Raw genomic sequence first — 15,788 nt, forward strand, 5'->3', positions numbered from 1 at the left:
TCTCTCATAGTTGAGGTATACCTAGGATGAAAATGACAGGCCTCTCTCATCTTTTTAAGTGGGAGAACTTGCACAATTGGTGGCTGACTAAATACTTTTTTGCCCCATTGTACTGTATGTCTGTGTGTGTGAGCAGTGTAACATGTCAGAGTGTGTGTGTGGTAGTGATGGAGTCTGTGCAGCATATGCGTGTGAAAGCTAATTGCTTCCAGAGGCAGGATGTGACATGATGAGCCCCTCCCTCTCTGCTGACCTGGCACACACACACACACACACACACACACACACACACACACACACACACACACACACACACACACACACACACACACACACACACACACACACACACACACACACACACACACACACACACACACACACACTGCACAGGAGAGTAGTAACAGCTCACCCTCACAGACTCTCTCACTGAGCAAAGCCGTAAAAACATAAAGAGGCTTTTGGGCCAAGGGGATGTGTGTGTGCTTGTGTTTGCACTTTTGTATGTTTTTCTGTTTCTGGTTAGAGGTCAGGAATGTTTGATTTAAAACTGAACATCCACACACAAAACATGAGTCACACTTTAGTTGGACTCCTGGATTTAAAAAATACAGGTATTAGTTTGATAGAGGGCCTTGCTATGAACGAATGTTATCAACTCTGTTTTGTACAGTATCTGCCTCGCATATTGAAGTTCTACGCATTTATAGTAATGCTTTCTCACACACACACACACACACACACACACACACACACACACACACACACACACACACACACACACACACACACACACACACACACACACACACACACACACACCACATTACCTGTTGGCTCCATGACTGACACGGTATCCCAGACCTTGTCGCATTCAAGCTGCCTTGGTAGAAACGCCCTCTGTCATTGTAGCATGTTGCTGTTGAACAGGAAAACAGATATGGGATTAATATGATTTAACAGTAACCGTTTAGTAAATTATTAATTAAATTAAACAAATATATTTGTTTCTAGACTTACTTGTAACTTGATCTTTCTTGATGTCTGAAATGTAGAAACGATTAAAAGTAAAGTTGAATAAAAAATATATCATGGAGAAATCAGTACATCACTGAATGTCAATTCAGTACATTTCATATTGTCTTACAGAGCAAACATACACACACTACGCCTATGATAAAGCCTACACCCCACACATACTAGCCTGCAGTTGTATATATTGGCTCAGTTGCTCAGACCCTCTTAATGACCTCATAAGTATCAGTGACCTGCAGTTAAGCAGGCCAAGCTTTATTTGGCTGTAAGCAAATGCAACTAGCCAACTTCTTTTTTTCCTTTTCACAACGCTTAATTTCCTTTAGGATTGAATGCTGAATTTGCTGCGCCCAAGCTGCAGTACAGGTTCAACATATCTTATCTCTGGCTGAATCTAGCAGAACAATTAAAAGAATGATCGTAAGATGAGGTAAAGTTTTGATCTGTTAGTTACCATCTTCCACGGCTTCCTTCGTTTATACATCATTCTGTATGCTGTAAACAAACTTCTGCATAACTGTTTCTTGAGTTATTTTTTATTTTGAGAAAACACATAAAATAATATGCTCATGCTTAAAAAACTTATAATAAAATAGTCCAAATATCCAGACTTTGTCACATGTTTGGTGTCATCAATTCTGGTAGGGCACTTTAATGTATTACTCTTATAAGATTCTTATAGATTTAGATATAGATTTACAGTGTTCCAAAGCCTCCCAATATAATGAATCCTAAACCCGGTATAATGATACATATCCTTTACTTCTATATATTTTTGTACTTTAGTGTTTAATTTTGTAAAGTATGCACCCCAAGTGGACTCTCTGGAAGTTAGCAGAAAGTCTGGACATTGCCAAATTAGCCAAACTCTTCCCCTTTTTAGATGATGTGCATTTTGAAAACAAACACTTCTGAAAATTATCTTAGTGAGGGATATCTTACCTACAAAAGGGACATGTGTACAGGCATCAGGATCTGTGTGCAGACTTGGTAAAGCCTGACAGTTGGGCAGCAGTGAAGTGGGAGAGTGTGACCCAGGGACAGAGCTGAAGAAGCCTGGCTGGGCTGAACTGCTGCCCTCCAGCACATACCACTCCTTATGGCAGTACAGCTCCTTCACCGCCAGGCAGTGTTCCCTGTTTCGTAAAGGAAGACAATACATGAGGATGCTCCTTCAGCTGTCTTTGCTTTCCTATAGAGTTGTGTAGTAATATATCCAAAAACCTGGTAACAACTTTACATTTTACAACTTCTGGTTCCCTGCTCAAAGCCTGAAGGTCTAAGGTTAACACGATCTTAAGAGGTGTTCACGTTTGTTCTACAACATAAAATAAGTGAGTAAATATCACTCTTGTGAATGTCTAAAGCTTATGTATTTAAAAAACGGTGGATGGTGGTTATGGCTGAACGATATATCGTGTCATGACGATAACCGCAATATGCGCATGCGTGATATTCACATCGCAGGGACGTGTGATTTTATTAAAAAAAAAATTATAATATATTATTTTTTTTTTCATTTTTAGGACGTGCGATATTAAGTAGGTACATTAACTCAAACACGTCATGTTACAATTATTTTGATGCTTGCTACAAAAGGAAAACGTGCGCGGCTCTCATGTTAGGGGTACTTGAGTGAGTGACATGCAGGCTCTGCATGCACAGCAAACCACCAATCACAATCATTCTTGATCAGATCACAGCAGGCCCCGCCCCGCTAGTTTGCAGACCATCAAAACACCGGTAAAAAATGAGCGAGGCAGAGGAGGACAATACCGGCGAGAATGAAGATTTACTTCCAAAAAGAAAAGCAACATCTGCCATCTGGAACTATCTTGGATACAAAAAGGTTCTTCTCTTCTTCATTCACAGGGGAACCCCCTTATTTGAGGGTAAGCAACATGCATTATCATGACATGTTAGATCATGACTTAAGGTATGATGAGTCTACCAGTTAAAATCCAGACGTCCGTGACTAAAATCCTTCATCCGGTTAAATATAGTTAAAAAAAAACGCAATATATATCGCAGGGGAAAATAATATCGCGATGTCAGTTTTTTTCAATATTGTGCAGCCCTAATGGTGGTAACGAAAAGCCCGTCATCACACCGAAGATTAGCCACATTTTGCTTAGCGATAGTGACACCGAGCCATGCGACCGTAATGTCGCTCATTCATAGTATTACGTTAGCTTTTTATTTCTGGCCATCACAAAGTTGTGTTAATATGTAGGGACGCGCACGTATTGTAAAGGTAACTACCACACTAACCACAGATCTTATTTTCTGAAATATTCCAAAATCCATTGGAAAAATCACATTCCTTTTTGTCTAGGAAATCCTAGCGATGCTAGGTCTGCTGGGTCAGCCTACAAAAAATGCAGTCTATACTGTAGGCCTACTAACAAATCCAAAAAAAAAAATAGGTCTGTGCTACCTGCAGACAGGTTTAGGCGCCGGTCCTAAGCCTGATGGGTTGCAGTCGGGGAAGGAGGAGTGGCAGAGCAGTGAGCGCACGGCGGGACTACACAGCACACTGATTCCTTCCAACTCCGTCCACCAGCTCTGAACCAGGTACTCCTGCATGTCCTCGGGGTCGGAGAGGGAGGAGTTGAAGAAAACCAGCAGATCATCTTGCAGTATGTTGCGGCACACATCTCCACGATACGCACTGCAGTAGCCCGCGACGCCCTTGTAGAGTCTATGAAGAAGACACACAATTATCATGATTGGTTATTACTTGGTCTACAAACATAGAAAACCACAATGCTTCCAAAAACAACATAATAAAGGATAAAGGTCTCTGCATTCAAGTGTTTGTCAGGCAAAATACATTCTAAAGATGAACAGATATATGAATTTATAGCTAATTGGAAGACCTTGTCTGGCTATAACAAAAGATCAGGTTTTATTTTTTGTTTGGGGGTATGACAATCATCCATTATCTAAATCCCTTAAAGATTCTGACTATTGGACCTCAGAGCAATCAATATTTTACTCTTTCGGCTGACCAGAGTTCATGTGTATCTACAAGGTCTACATCTTTGAAATCTCCCCTAAAATAATCCAGATGTTAAAAGAAAAAAGCTTGTAGAAGGTTGGTAGGAAATTACATCATGTCTGTCTGTTGGACTTCCTGGCAGCCTTTTAGATTGAAAAGATCAGTCATGGATACATAAACCTGCCTTTCTCACGTATTGTGTTCCTATTCTTTGTTTGCAATTCCATCTGCCTGCTTTTTTTCCAACTCATATATCTGTTTGTCCTCCAGCATGCACACAATCCACATGTATTTCTGCCTGCTTCACATCCACATTCTCTCTGTTTATCTGACAGCCCTCACTCCAGTTGTCTCTCTGCCTGCCCGTGTACTGCAACACTTACAAACTGTTCAACACCCACGCCTGTTCATACGTTCTTGGATGTACATCTAAAGATTCAAAGTCTTTAGTGTCATATGAACAATATCTACAGCGTCGTTTTTAGTAATGAAAACTTCAAGTCTCAGGCTCTTCCAGTGCTCCTTACAATAGACATTATAAGAAAAAGAAAAGGGCAAAATGTAGCCATTATGCCAGATCCTTTTGTCTGTCTATGACCTATAATCTACTGTCTCTGTCTTCAATCTTACCTCAGAAAATCTCAACGGGACACAAGGCCAGCATTTCCATGTATTCTCTACCTCTCTATCTTTATCTCCCTCTGTTTCTTTCTGAAGTTACATAGTCCAGATGTGGGATTTGGGGGTGTGCTGCGATTCAGCAAAGTTCAAATTCAGCTCACATATGGCTGGATGACGGGCCACAATGTAGTTTATTGCCAGAGCTAAAACGTGTATTGTCTTCAGCTGACCCAGAGGAAGAAACAGCACTTAGGTTATTTAAATAAAGATTGTTACAGTGCCTGTATAGGATTCACTGACAGCAGGTAATGTGCTGTGTCATTTTTATGAAACACATGGACTCTCACATGGACTAGCACTTTGACTACAGTAAATAAAGAAAGAGTACATTAAGAGTTTTAAAAAGGCAAACACATGGACTCTCACTTTGACTAGCACTTTGACTAGTAAATAAAGAAAGAGTACATTGAGAGTTTTGAAAAGGCACATTTCTCTTACCTCCACTCTATGGGGAAGTGGCAATATCCGTAAGACGTTGGTTGGAGACACGCAAGTAGGAGGAAATGGGTGAAGAGAGTAGGAAAAAAGGCAAAAATGAGTTTCTGTAGGAAGAGAAAACTATCCATTGTGCTTCTCTTACGAAGACAGCTATCTGTGAGGATGGAGAGGGACAACCAGGTGGAGGGCAGTGTGTGTGGTCAGGGAACAAGACATGTGTGAGTGTTTGTTTAAGAGGACTGGGGTCATGGGGGGGGCGAGTGTGTCTGAGGTAGCAACCAAATGGGGGGCACAACCAACAGCTGAAGCTAAACACAACTAATATAAATGGCAGCTAAGATAACTCAAGACAAAGCAGAAACAACCCCCAGACACACAGACGTAAGAGCCACAAGTTTCTATGAGTCATTTTGGAATGGAGATGAAAAAGAGTGAGTACCTGCGACAGTGACTTTAGCAGTTGCCTTGACAGTGTTAGCTCCAGAGTTGTGTCGGTTAGCGGCCAGACATGTAAACAAAGCTGGCTTATTCACCGTCACTTTAAGAACAGACAGGATCACCTCTCCTATCAAAGTCTCTTCGACCGATGCACCTGAGATCTACATAAAGAAAACAATTATATCACAGACGAACCAGGTCATCATGCAAGGGCACATATACATCACAATTGTTTTATAATATAACGTACAAAATGATCCCCCCTTGCATTAAAGATACATTTGTTTCAGTCCATTAGGGGGCAGCAGAACAGCCTGAAATGTATATAGCTCTGGAATAGAATTAGTCAAATGAAAAAATATATGTTATTCTATAAACTACTGTCAAAATGCCTCCGGGTTGGAATACAAAATACACTGGAATGGAATGGCTGTCATACTTGTAATGAGATAGTAATTAGATTGAGATTTAAGAACAATTGGGAGTGGTCTCTTTTTTTCCTTTTGAATTTTTTGGGCAACCAGTGTCTTTGAGTGAAAGCTATAGGGGGAAGACACACAGAACATGGTCCAGGGCCAGATTCAAACCCTGGTCCTCCGCTTGGCGACCAACTGAGCTACAGTGGCCCTTTCGACATATTATCAGTATAAAGCTTTCATGCCAAACATGTTATGAAACCGTTTCCTATTGCTACATTATGATTTATTTGGCGTTGTGTTATCCGGACACCTCATACATTTAGGTCTAATATTCACCGCCTTTTTTTTGTTGTTCGATTTGATTCCCACCAACGCTTCGGTAACGCATAATTGAGTTGAGTACAGAGGATGAAATTAGAAATAAATTAAAATTGTTGATCTAATGTCTAGAGTGTTCATACACTAAGTATATCACAGGATCATGGGTGTTGAGCTGATAAATGAAGTGCCCACAGTACACTATGTGTCAGGCATTAATATAACCACTCGTGAACATTTAAATGATTTAAAAATTCCCTGGCATTCACACTGTACGAATGTAATGACATACAATGTCTTTGTTAGTTTTAGTCTCTGTATCAACTCACAACGCCTGCATATATCTATTTATGATATGTCAGTCTGTAGTGTTTGTGTGTGTGGGTGCTGATATGCGACGCATCTATATTTAAAGTTGTGTATGACTGATTGTTTTTTGGACGAGCTTGATCCAGCCCCGCTGAAATTAATGACCTTAATCTGCCAGGAAAGCAGCTCACACAGTCAATTTAACACACACACACACGCGCGCACGCACGCACGCACGCACACACGCACACACGCACACACACACACACACACACACACACACACACACACACACACACACACATACTTTATTTACAAGTATTATGGGCCTGTAATCACCTTGTAGTTAGCTACCAAGACTATTAAATACCCAGACGTTATGCAGTGTATGTCTGCCCGCAATGGAACATATTATAAATGTGTGCTTGCTTATTTGCCTGACTAAAAAAAAAGTCCTGTTTAACATTCTTAAGAAGGTCAAGAATATCATTTCAACCACAACAACTCAAATTTTAATAGAGCTGTACATGTATTTCTTTTTTGGTCTGATTTTTCTTCCTTAGGGTTTGCAGGAAGTCGCAAACTCACTGTCCTGGTGTTTTAAAAAACAAGAATAAAAAAAAACACTTGGCACGAGTTGTGAATAATGTGTTCTCCTGATGTCCCAAAAATGATTGCATGTTGTTTCAACTGCAAGGGGGGTTAAAACTAAACCATCGCAATGACTCACATGTTCGAACATAATCACTAGAGGAATAAACTTAGCACGCTTCTTGGCAATTGGAAATTTGGCACTGTTGGTAACAAATCTGTTTCAGTTCTGTTGCTTGTTTAAACAATGTTGTCAGCAGGTACATAATGTCTCTCCTACTGTTATATTTATTTGTATGACTTCACAAATCAGCGCTCTTTTACAGATTGTAACATGGGCCACCTTACATGGATGGGCTGTACATCCATCTAGTCAGATTTTCAAGACCCTCAAGACCTCACTGGCTCCCTTTGAAAAGGCATTCCAATTAAAGCTGATAACACTGTGTATTATTAGCTAAATGGAAAACAATCCTTTAAAGTCTCTGTCACCATGAAGTAAGCTGCTTCTTTGATATGATTTTAATCGTTTTGTTGATCAAGCCATGTGGACAGCATACCAAACACATTACAATTGGCATGCAAAGCTGTTCAAGGACAAATGTCTCACAAGCAACAAGTCCTCACATTCTTCCCTGACCTTTCTCCTATGTGTACTTAATTGTTGTTATTCATGTCACCTGACTTCCTCCTTTGCTACTGTCGCCACCAGGGGTCGTAATATATTGATTGCACGGAGGATTTACTCCGTTTTTTTGGGGGGGGAGCGGTCAGCTCAAAAGACAAAGACATAATTTAGCTCCCACTACTCTAAACTGGGGTGTGTTGCTTCTGTAGACCGCCAAATGGAACACTAAATACCTAATGGTAATGTGTAGCTAGACGCTAGATAATCTAATGGTGATGTGTAGCTAGATGCTAGCTAGCTAATGTTGTTTCTTTAGACCTGATTCTATTCTTTGGACTTTGGATTGCTAGCTAATTTTATAAAATAGATGCTGAGTAGGTTCAGGATCTTTGCCCTGTGAATATGAAGGCTTAATTTATTCAACTTTATTTGAGTATTGTATTGGACTACAATGCATGTTGGCTTTCCAGACTATCTGCTCTGTTATTGTCAGTGATTTCCCATTATGTAAGACTCTTCTGGCTGACAATGTGTCACAATGTCAGCTACGTGATAAAAATGTCTCTGATGCTGGCTGTGGTAAATTACATTTGAGCCAACCCAACCATTGTAAAAGAGACAACAATATTCCCAGTGAAATCGCAAACATTTATGAGAGACTTAGGACTGGGCATAGACACGATGGATAGAGCTACCACCATGAATATTGTTGTTTTGTTTGAATTTGATCACAAACATTCATAGCTTTAGAGTCTTTTATTATGTGGTTTAGAGGTTTTAAGACCCTGATAGAGATACATTTGTAGATTTACAATGGATTCAGCTAAAACACAGCATCAGTCAACGAACATCTCGAAACCCATATTGGGCAAACCCCACAAAAATGTGCTTTTACACAACACACTGAACTTGAACACTCACAGTATTCCCACTTTCGAGCCAGGTGATGGTAGGGATCGGATTTCCTGTGGCGTTACATTCCAGGGAAATCTGGCTGCCATAGGCTACTCGCTTCTCCTTAGGAACCCGTAGGATTCGTGCTGGAGCTAAACACACACAAACACAAGTGTAGACACACATTCACATACATATATTGCAACCAAACTACTATATTCCTCCGGCTCAACATACTGTACAGTTTTTACATACTGTATAACAGGGGTCGGCAACCTTTTTGATATGAAGTGCCATTTAAAAAAAAAAAAAATTATCAGCGTGCCAACGATCGAGAATTATCAACGGGGGGGGGGGGGAGGGAGGAGGGAGGGGGGGGGGTAGAGGGCTGACGCTCGTGAACTATCAGCAGGAGGGCGGGGGTAGCGCCTCTCGCTGTGGTGACAAGCAGTGTGGTGGACCTGTCACGTCAGCGCAACTTTACCAGTAGATGTTCCAATTTTAACAAACACATTTAAATAATTGGTTTAAACGGCATAATAATAAGGACGATAGTCCGTTCTGTGATTCCTCCCAGAACACACATGTTATGATATTAGGTCATCAGAGTGAGATGGAGATCGCTGTCCCTTTAAGAGAGAGAGAAAGAGGGGTGTGGCTTTGTGCATGTGTGTTTGTGGGATGGTAGAGCGACAGTGAGGGAACGTGTGTTTGTTTCTGGAAGTGAAAACGAGGCAGCCAGAAAAACAGAGGTCTGTGAATGTATTTTGGTGAAACAGAAGAACAGCTAAATAAATGCAACGGCCTCCCTAATTGAAGAGCTCGCCTCTCTCCAGTCATTTAAGCTAAAGTGGGTTATTGAACCTGAAGCTTGTTGCTTCTTCCCTCCTCGACTACGGTCTGGGAGCCGACAGGAAAGTTCAACACACAGATGGCCAGTCCGCCCCTTTGTAGCATATTATTTCGATGAGAGATGAGCAGATCGCCACTGGGCTTTCAACTAAATACACAGCCACGCAAAAACTGCGGCATTTGTACAGCTCCTTATGGGTACTGCAATTAGTGAAGTGCTTTCCTCTGTGGTGAAACGATCAGCACTGCACCACGGAGGAAAGCGGCAGAAAGTCACCTGGAGATAAAGAGAAAGGGGCTGCGTTGCGTGCATGGCAGGTAACGGGGAGACGCGCTCTGGCGGCGGTCTCGTTCAGGATCCGAAAATACAATTTAAATATTTTTGCACACTTATTCCACTTATTCCGAGTGTGCCACTGGTTACGGTGCCGCGTGCCAATGCTGGCACGCGTGCCAAGGGTTGCCGACCCCTGCTGTATAAGATGTAGAAAGTGAAACCAGGTTAAAATACATACCCTGGACCTCTATGGTGACAGGCTTTGAGAAGGCCAAACCAAAGCTATTCCTGGCCACGCAGCGATACTGTCCTGCATCCTGCTTTTGGATGTTATGGATCTTTAACGCACCGTAGTCAAGAACGGTAACACGGTCACTGATCTGGGAGGGATGACACCATTTTTGAAATAGTTTTAAAGAAAGAACTGATTTTCACAATTTTAAATTTAATACTGTGGGACACTATAAACCAAGCCAAGAAGAGGGATGTCAGAGTCCTTTATGGTAATATATATAGTATGTTTAAAAAAGGATGGCATACTTTGATAAGCTCATCATCTTTGAGCCATGTGACATCTGGTTTGGGGTTGCCGAGGGTAACACAGGGCAGCACTGCTTTGGATTCTACCAATAGGGTTACATTGGTAGGATGGCGTTTGATCTGTGGCTCTGTTGGAAAGACAGACAAGATACATTTAGCCTTTTGTTTCAATGCTACTGTGATTGGAATATGAATATATAGAATCTTGAAAAAAAAAGACAGACATACTCATCTTCAGCTGCAGAGCTCCACAGCTTTTGGCTGCCTCTCCAATGCCGTTACTGGCGATGCAGCAGTACTCTCCATTGTCTGTATCTCTTACGCGAGGAATGCTAAGCATCTGCCCATGCTCCCTTGTAATGTACCGGGTGTCATAGTACCTGGTAGGACACAAATGAGAGAGTGACTGTGAAATTAAGTGAATATTAAGAAAGACTTATTTTTGAAAATCATCCAATATAAACAAAATCCATTTATATGCTGTGTATGTAGCTACAATTCCAACATTTGCAGCTATACTTAAACAAATACCTTTTCAAATATTGGTAGTGTGATGTTCAGCATAGCAGCTAATGTTACTAGCATTTTACCAACTAATAAAGTGGACATCATTAACATAAAAAATGCCTTTATTGTCAGCATTTTGCTAGGCAAAAAATCAGCTAATTTCATCTCACTAACCCTAACGCAGCGTCCACACGGCGGCGTGCGTTGAAGCTTGCCGGCGGGCGTGTCTGAAACTCGACCAACAACCAATCACATGAATCTCCCGCCCCGGACACACAAGCACGCGGTTTGATTGGCTAGAGCTTGTACTGGCATATGATTTGATTGGCTGACGCTTCCGTCGAAGCTTCAAAAGTTGAACATTGCTCAACTTTTGAAGCGAGCAACGCGAGCAAAGCGTAGTGACGCTCCCACAATGCAATTCGGCGAAGCGTGACGTCACCCCATCAAGTGAATGGGCAGAAGCGTTGAAGCTTGTGGACGGGCCGTAACCCTAACCTTTGTGATTACCAAAGTAAGTAACTAAAGGTGAGTTAATGGTGCAGCCATCATGTGAACTTACATTATTGGGTGGTTATTCTTAGTCCAAGTGATGTCAGCAGGGGGACGGGACTCCACCTCACAGATGAAGGTGGCATTGTGATCCAGAAGTATATCCACTGTCTCCAATAAGGTGATGATACGAGGCGCTAGGTGGTAAACACATGAAAAAAATATATGTTGGTGACAAAATAGGAAATCTATTTGAAATCTATATGATATTTGTGAAAAAAAAGGGACTTTTTATAACATTTGGCGAGACTTTCATATCTTTTAAAACACAAACAAGATGTCGATTTGGGTCTTTTTAAAATGTTGTGGACAACAGTATTTGAGCTGAATCACCGTTATGCAGATTTATTCACTGAACATGGAATTACCTGAAAAACACAATGACTAATACACATTTTTTTGTAGCATTGAATATGGGTTTAAAAATTGACTATGTTGTTTCTTAACAGTAAATTACAGTCTTACTCAGGGAAGTGTTCACAGCTGCATCTTTTCAGACAAATATTTTGGCCTTTTTGGCATTCCTTATTTCATACTCATCTGTTCCGAACACTCAGAGTCTACTTAAGACTGTTGACCAATGTTGGAACCACCAGATCAGAGGTTATCAGCTTGCTTACAGAAGAAGGATGGCCTTGAGGAGACGAAAAGTCTGTTTGTTTGAGAGTCTTTGGGGATTTTGCAACATTATATAAAGTTAGAAGAAAGAGGGTAAAAAGAGAACGATTTGGGAGACGATAAGACACCAGTAAAGAAAGACTTATTGAGGTTTTGTTTATTTACATTTTTTATTTAACTAGAAGTTGAAGCAAGAACAACATTTTAATACATGGTTCAACGATGGGCTCTCTCCCCTGCACACACTTTCTAATTTTCACAGATGGTCTTGGTTAAAAAAGAAGTAGGTATATTACCAGTTCTGTGTACATAGAATATAAGAAATGGGTTCTTATGATATAAACCAGGTGATCCAGAGTAAAGATGTGAGCTTTATTTATTTCATTCATTTTGTCATGGAGTTGTATGAAAAAGGAGAAGAGGGATTATTTGTAAGGCTCGACTCATATTAGTAAGGTGGTCTGATGTGTATTTATTTTCAGCTCAGGGTGAATGTATTGAGAAGGGGGAAATGAGGGGGAGTAAAAACAAAGAGAAGGCCTGTTCAAAAGGAAATGGATGGGGAAAGATAGTAGCAGTACAGTGGTGAGGCAGCAACTGTTTATATGTGGATCGAGATCAGAGAAATTTGGCTTGTTTTAAAGTTTCTTTGAACTGGGAAAGAGGAGAAGGAAGAAAAAAGAAAGGAGGAAAGGATTAAGGTTTAGAGGACATTATGCTTGTTGTGTCTCTTGTGAAACAGAATTTCACAATAACAAAGCTGGAAAAGTTGTCCAACATCCACACCCCCAACATCCATTTGTTGTTTGCTTTGATCTACACTTCATCCTCTTGGTTGTTTTTCATACTGACCAAAACAATTGTAAATGCAGAGCAGATATTTGGTTTTTATACTTGATTCTATCAAGAGGTCAAACAAGACAAACACGAAACATAGTTTTGTTCTCACACAGAAACCCCCATTAACGTATCATTTAAATGACTATATGGTCTTAATTCATCCTGCTAGAGCACATTTTATAGTACTGACTGGCACCATAAGACCATTTCTTACGTGGGTAATTATAAATGGATAATGGTTATGGTGTCAACAGTTTATTAAAACCTAAAACTTGAAAGCTGTCTCATTAACTAGACCCATGTGACTAAAGGAGGCCTTTACATCATTCTTTTATGTAACACATTAATAATGATCAACACCGATTTGTTTGTTTGTTCACATACATCTCAACTGAAATCAAAGAGCTAATGAGAGCGAGCTCATCTCAGCGAAGCACATTAAAGTGAATTATTATGTGTCAAACAACTTAGCTTTGCTCAACAACCCAAGCCTCAAAACCACAACAAATCAAAAAAGAATAGTAAAAGTAAAGTTATAATTCAGTTTCACTCCACTTGTCAATACAGAGATGCTAAATATTAATCTGTAGCCACACATTGTAAAACTGTGGTTGATTGTGTCACGGAGGATTACACTTGGACTCAAAAAGCAATCTATTTAGGTTCAGTCTGACAAATCTTGAAATACCTATTTTACAATAGGTACACATTTGTTGCTTTAGTGCAATGGTTGAATTATTGTATGTCAACGAGAATGATACCCTTCTTGTCGTAGTTTCCCCGATTGGGAAGAAGCCTTTTGCATGGTGTCTTGAAGAATTCGCTTTGGGGATCCAACACGTGATAACAGTACCACGTGAAATGGTCATGGTTAACTTTACCATCTCATGTAGCTCATAACGTCGCCTGTAAAAATAAGTACTTAACAATTTGAAATGGTCGCTGTTAAGTTAGGTTTAAGCAACCACGTTAGGGTTAGAAAAAGGATGATGTTTTGCTGTTACAAAATGGAAATGTTTAACTATTGACATAATTTCATATAGCTGAGGGAATTAGTTTCACGTTGACATAATGTGTCAGTTAAAACAACTCAACTTTGAGTTCAAACTCGGGTTTAAGTCCAGTGTTTGATTGATGAATCCACCCTTCCTTTACTTGATGGACTTTCTCGCTCTTAACACTACGTCCATTGCTCTTAGATTCTAACAATTATGCGAGTGGACTAACATCGGTGATGGATAAAAAGGCTGTTGCGTCTTATACCGATGCCTTAAGATGCCTCGTCGAATGGCGGTATGTGACGCCTTTTGAGCGTCACCAGGCCCAACAGCTCTAAACATTTTCTCCCTCCTAAGCACAATTTATACTGAAAGGATGGCTAAGACTATTTGGCCCAACACAAAGATGCCATCCACATTCATTTCAGCCTTCTAATCCCTGACGCAAAGCACAGGTCGTTTGCCAAGCCCGCACCATGGCAACTCAATCCCAGCTACAATACTTCTCTGGACGAATGTGACAGAAGCTACACCACCTGTTTCTCTGAGCCAATCTTCTGTATACACTCTACATCTTCACTCATAAAACACGTATTGTATGTCAATAGCCTGCTTTGGATGCCTATGCATATGACTGTAAAATTGTGCCAGCATTTGATACGGTGCCCATCTCACATGTCCTGAAATCCCAAGGCCAAGGCCAGACCTACTGCGTTCAAGTCTTTGGCGTTCAATGAGACATGAGATATACATTTTGTTTTACTGAAAGTATTTTTAGAAATATATTTAAACCCACTAAGTTGTATTAAAGCTTACAAGTAATTCTACTCAACAGATATACAACATACATCATGTTATTGTACAGTATAGCTGTGGTGGTGGTGGTGGTGGTGAATCGGTTCCTAAACACATTTACAACAGCCTGCTCAGGGGATATGCCAGAGTGTAGGAAGGACATAGATTTAGTCACATTTACACTAAGAAAGCCTATAAACACCTTCTCCTTTTCCCTACAGGATGTGGTAGAAAATAGCTGATCTCACAGCTAGGTACAGTATGTGGTGAAACTCAATATTTGTTTTCTTTGGAAAAAATCAAGCCAGAATAAAAGATGCGCAGCGTGATACTTTTCTTTTTTTCACCTATCCATTGTTGACAGTGTTGATCTTTGGCTTTCTGAGCCCTTTGTATTCTAACACACTTAAAATCAAAATCATTCCAAAGCCATTAATGTTTTATCCTTGTCCTTTTTTAATATTCCCGTTTTTGTCATTTCTGTTTGGTAAATACTGTTAATGTAGCCTACCAAGCACACATAAGCTTATACATTATTTATCTATTAACCTTATCTATTAAGGGAACATTGTTTTACGGAATCAACACTGTTTTTTACAATATCCTCAGAGACTTTTGATTACTTTTGCTTAAAAAGACAGTCTTTAAAGCTCTCTTAATTAAAGCATTTAGAAACCTTTTATACGTACCTCTCTGCATCCCATAAGTTGAGGTGAGCAGAACCAGCAGAAAGACTGAAATGGTTTCCACAACTGTCATCTTGGCTCTAGAAATATCTGTCCTTTTTCGTACACAGAATAGGCCCGGTTGTTAGAATCCCATGGCAGGTCAGGAGACGTTCTCTCTTGGTGTTTTCCTTCACTGTGTGCGTCTGCGTGTGTCTTATCCAGAGACAGCCATGATCTCTGTGCTCAACAAGGACCAGCTCAGTCACTCTGTGTGCATGTGTGTGTGTGTGTGTGTGTGTGTGTGTGTGTGTGTGTGTGTGTGTGTGTGTGTGTGTGTGTGTGTGTGTGTGTGTGACAGTTGCAGCTGCTAGCTGTCCTCATGTACAGTC

At 40.5% G+C, this 15,788-nt stretch overlaps 1 protein-coding gene across 1 annotated transcript in view; it reads right to left on the reverse strand.

The window, feature by feature from the left end:
- LOC104948361 (muscle, skeletal, receptor tyrosine kinase) overlaps window positions 1-15,651 on the reverse strand; it is a 27,578-nt gene extending 11,927 nt beyond the window's left edge. The window contains exons 1-12 of the mRNA XM_010774552.1: window positions 15,421-15,651; window positions 11,491-11,617; window positions 10,650-10,801; window positions 10,422-10,549; window positions 10,120-10,261; window positions 8,780-8,904; window positions 5,595-5,754; window positions 5,156-5,162; window positions 3,473-3,736; window positions 1,978-2,171; window positions 1,021-1,044; window positions 831-919 (exon numbers count right to left, since the gene is read on the reverse strand). Of these exons, the coding sequence (XP_010772854.1) occupies window positions 831-919; window positions 1,021-1,044; window positions 1,978-2,171; window positions 3,473-3,736; window positions 5,156-5,162; window positions 5,595-5,754; window positions 8,780-8,904; window positions 10,120-10,261; window positions 10,422-10,549; window positions 10,650-10,801; window positions 11,491-11,617; window positions 15,421-15,490 (1,482 nt within the window). The 5' untranslated portion in view covers window positions 15,491-15,651. The remainder of the gene's footprint in view (window positions 1-830; window positions 920-1,020; window positions 1,045-1,977; window positions 2,172-3,472; window positions 3,737-5,155; window positions 5,163-5,594; window positions 5,755-8,779; window positions 8,905-10,119; window positions 10,262-10,421; window positions 10,550-10,649; window positions 10,802-11,490; window positions 11,618-15,420) is intronic.
- Window positions 15,652-15,788: the final 137 nt, after the last annotated feature.

The sequence above is a fragment of the Notothenia coriiceps genome, unplaced genomic scaffold (assembly GCF_000735185.1).
Source record: "Notothenia coriiceps isolate Sejong01 unplaced genomic scaffold, NC01 NC01_scaffold00014285, whole genome shotgun sequence".
NCBI classification, from domain to species: Eukaryota; Metazoa; Chordata; class Actinopteri; order Perciformes; family Nototheniidae; genus Notothenia; species Notothenia coriiceps.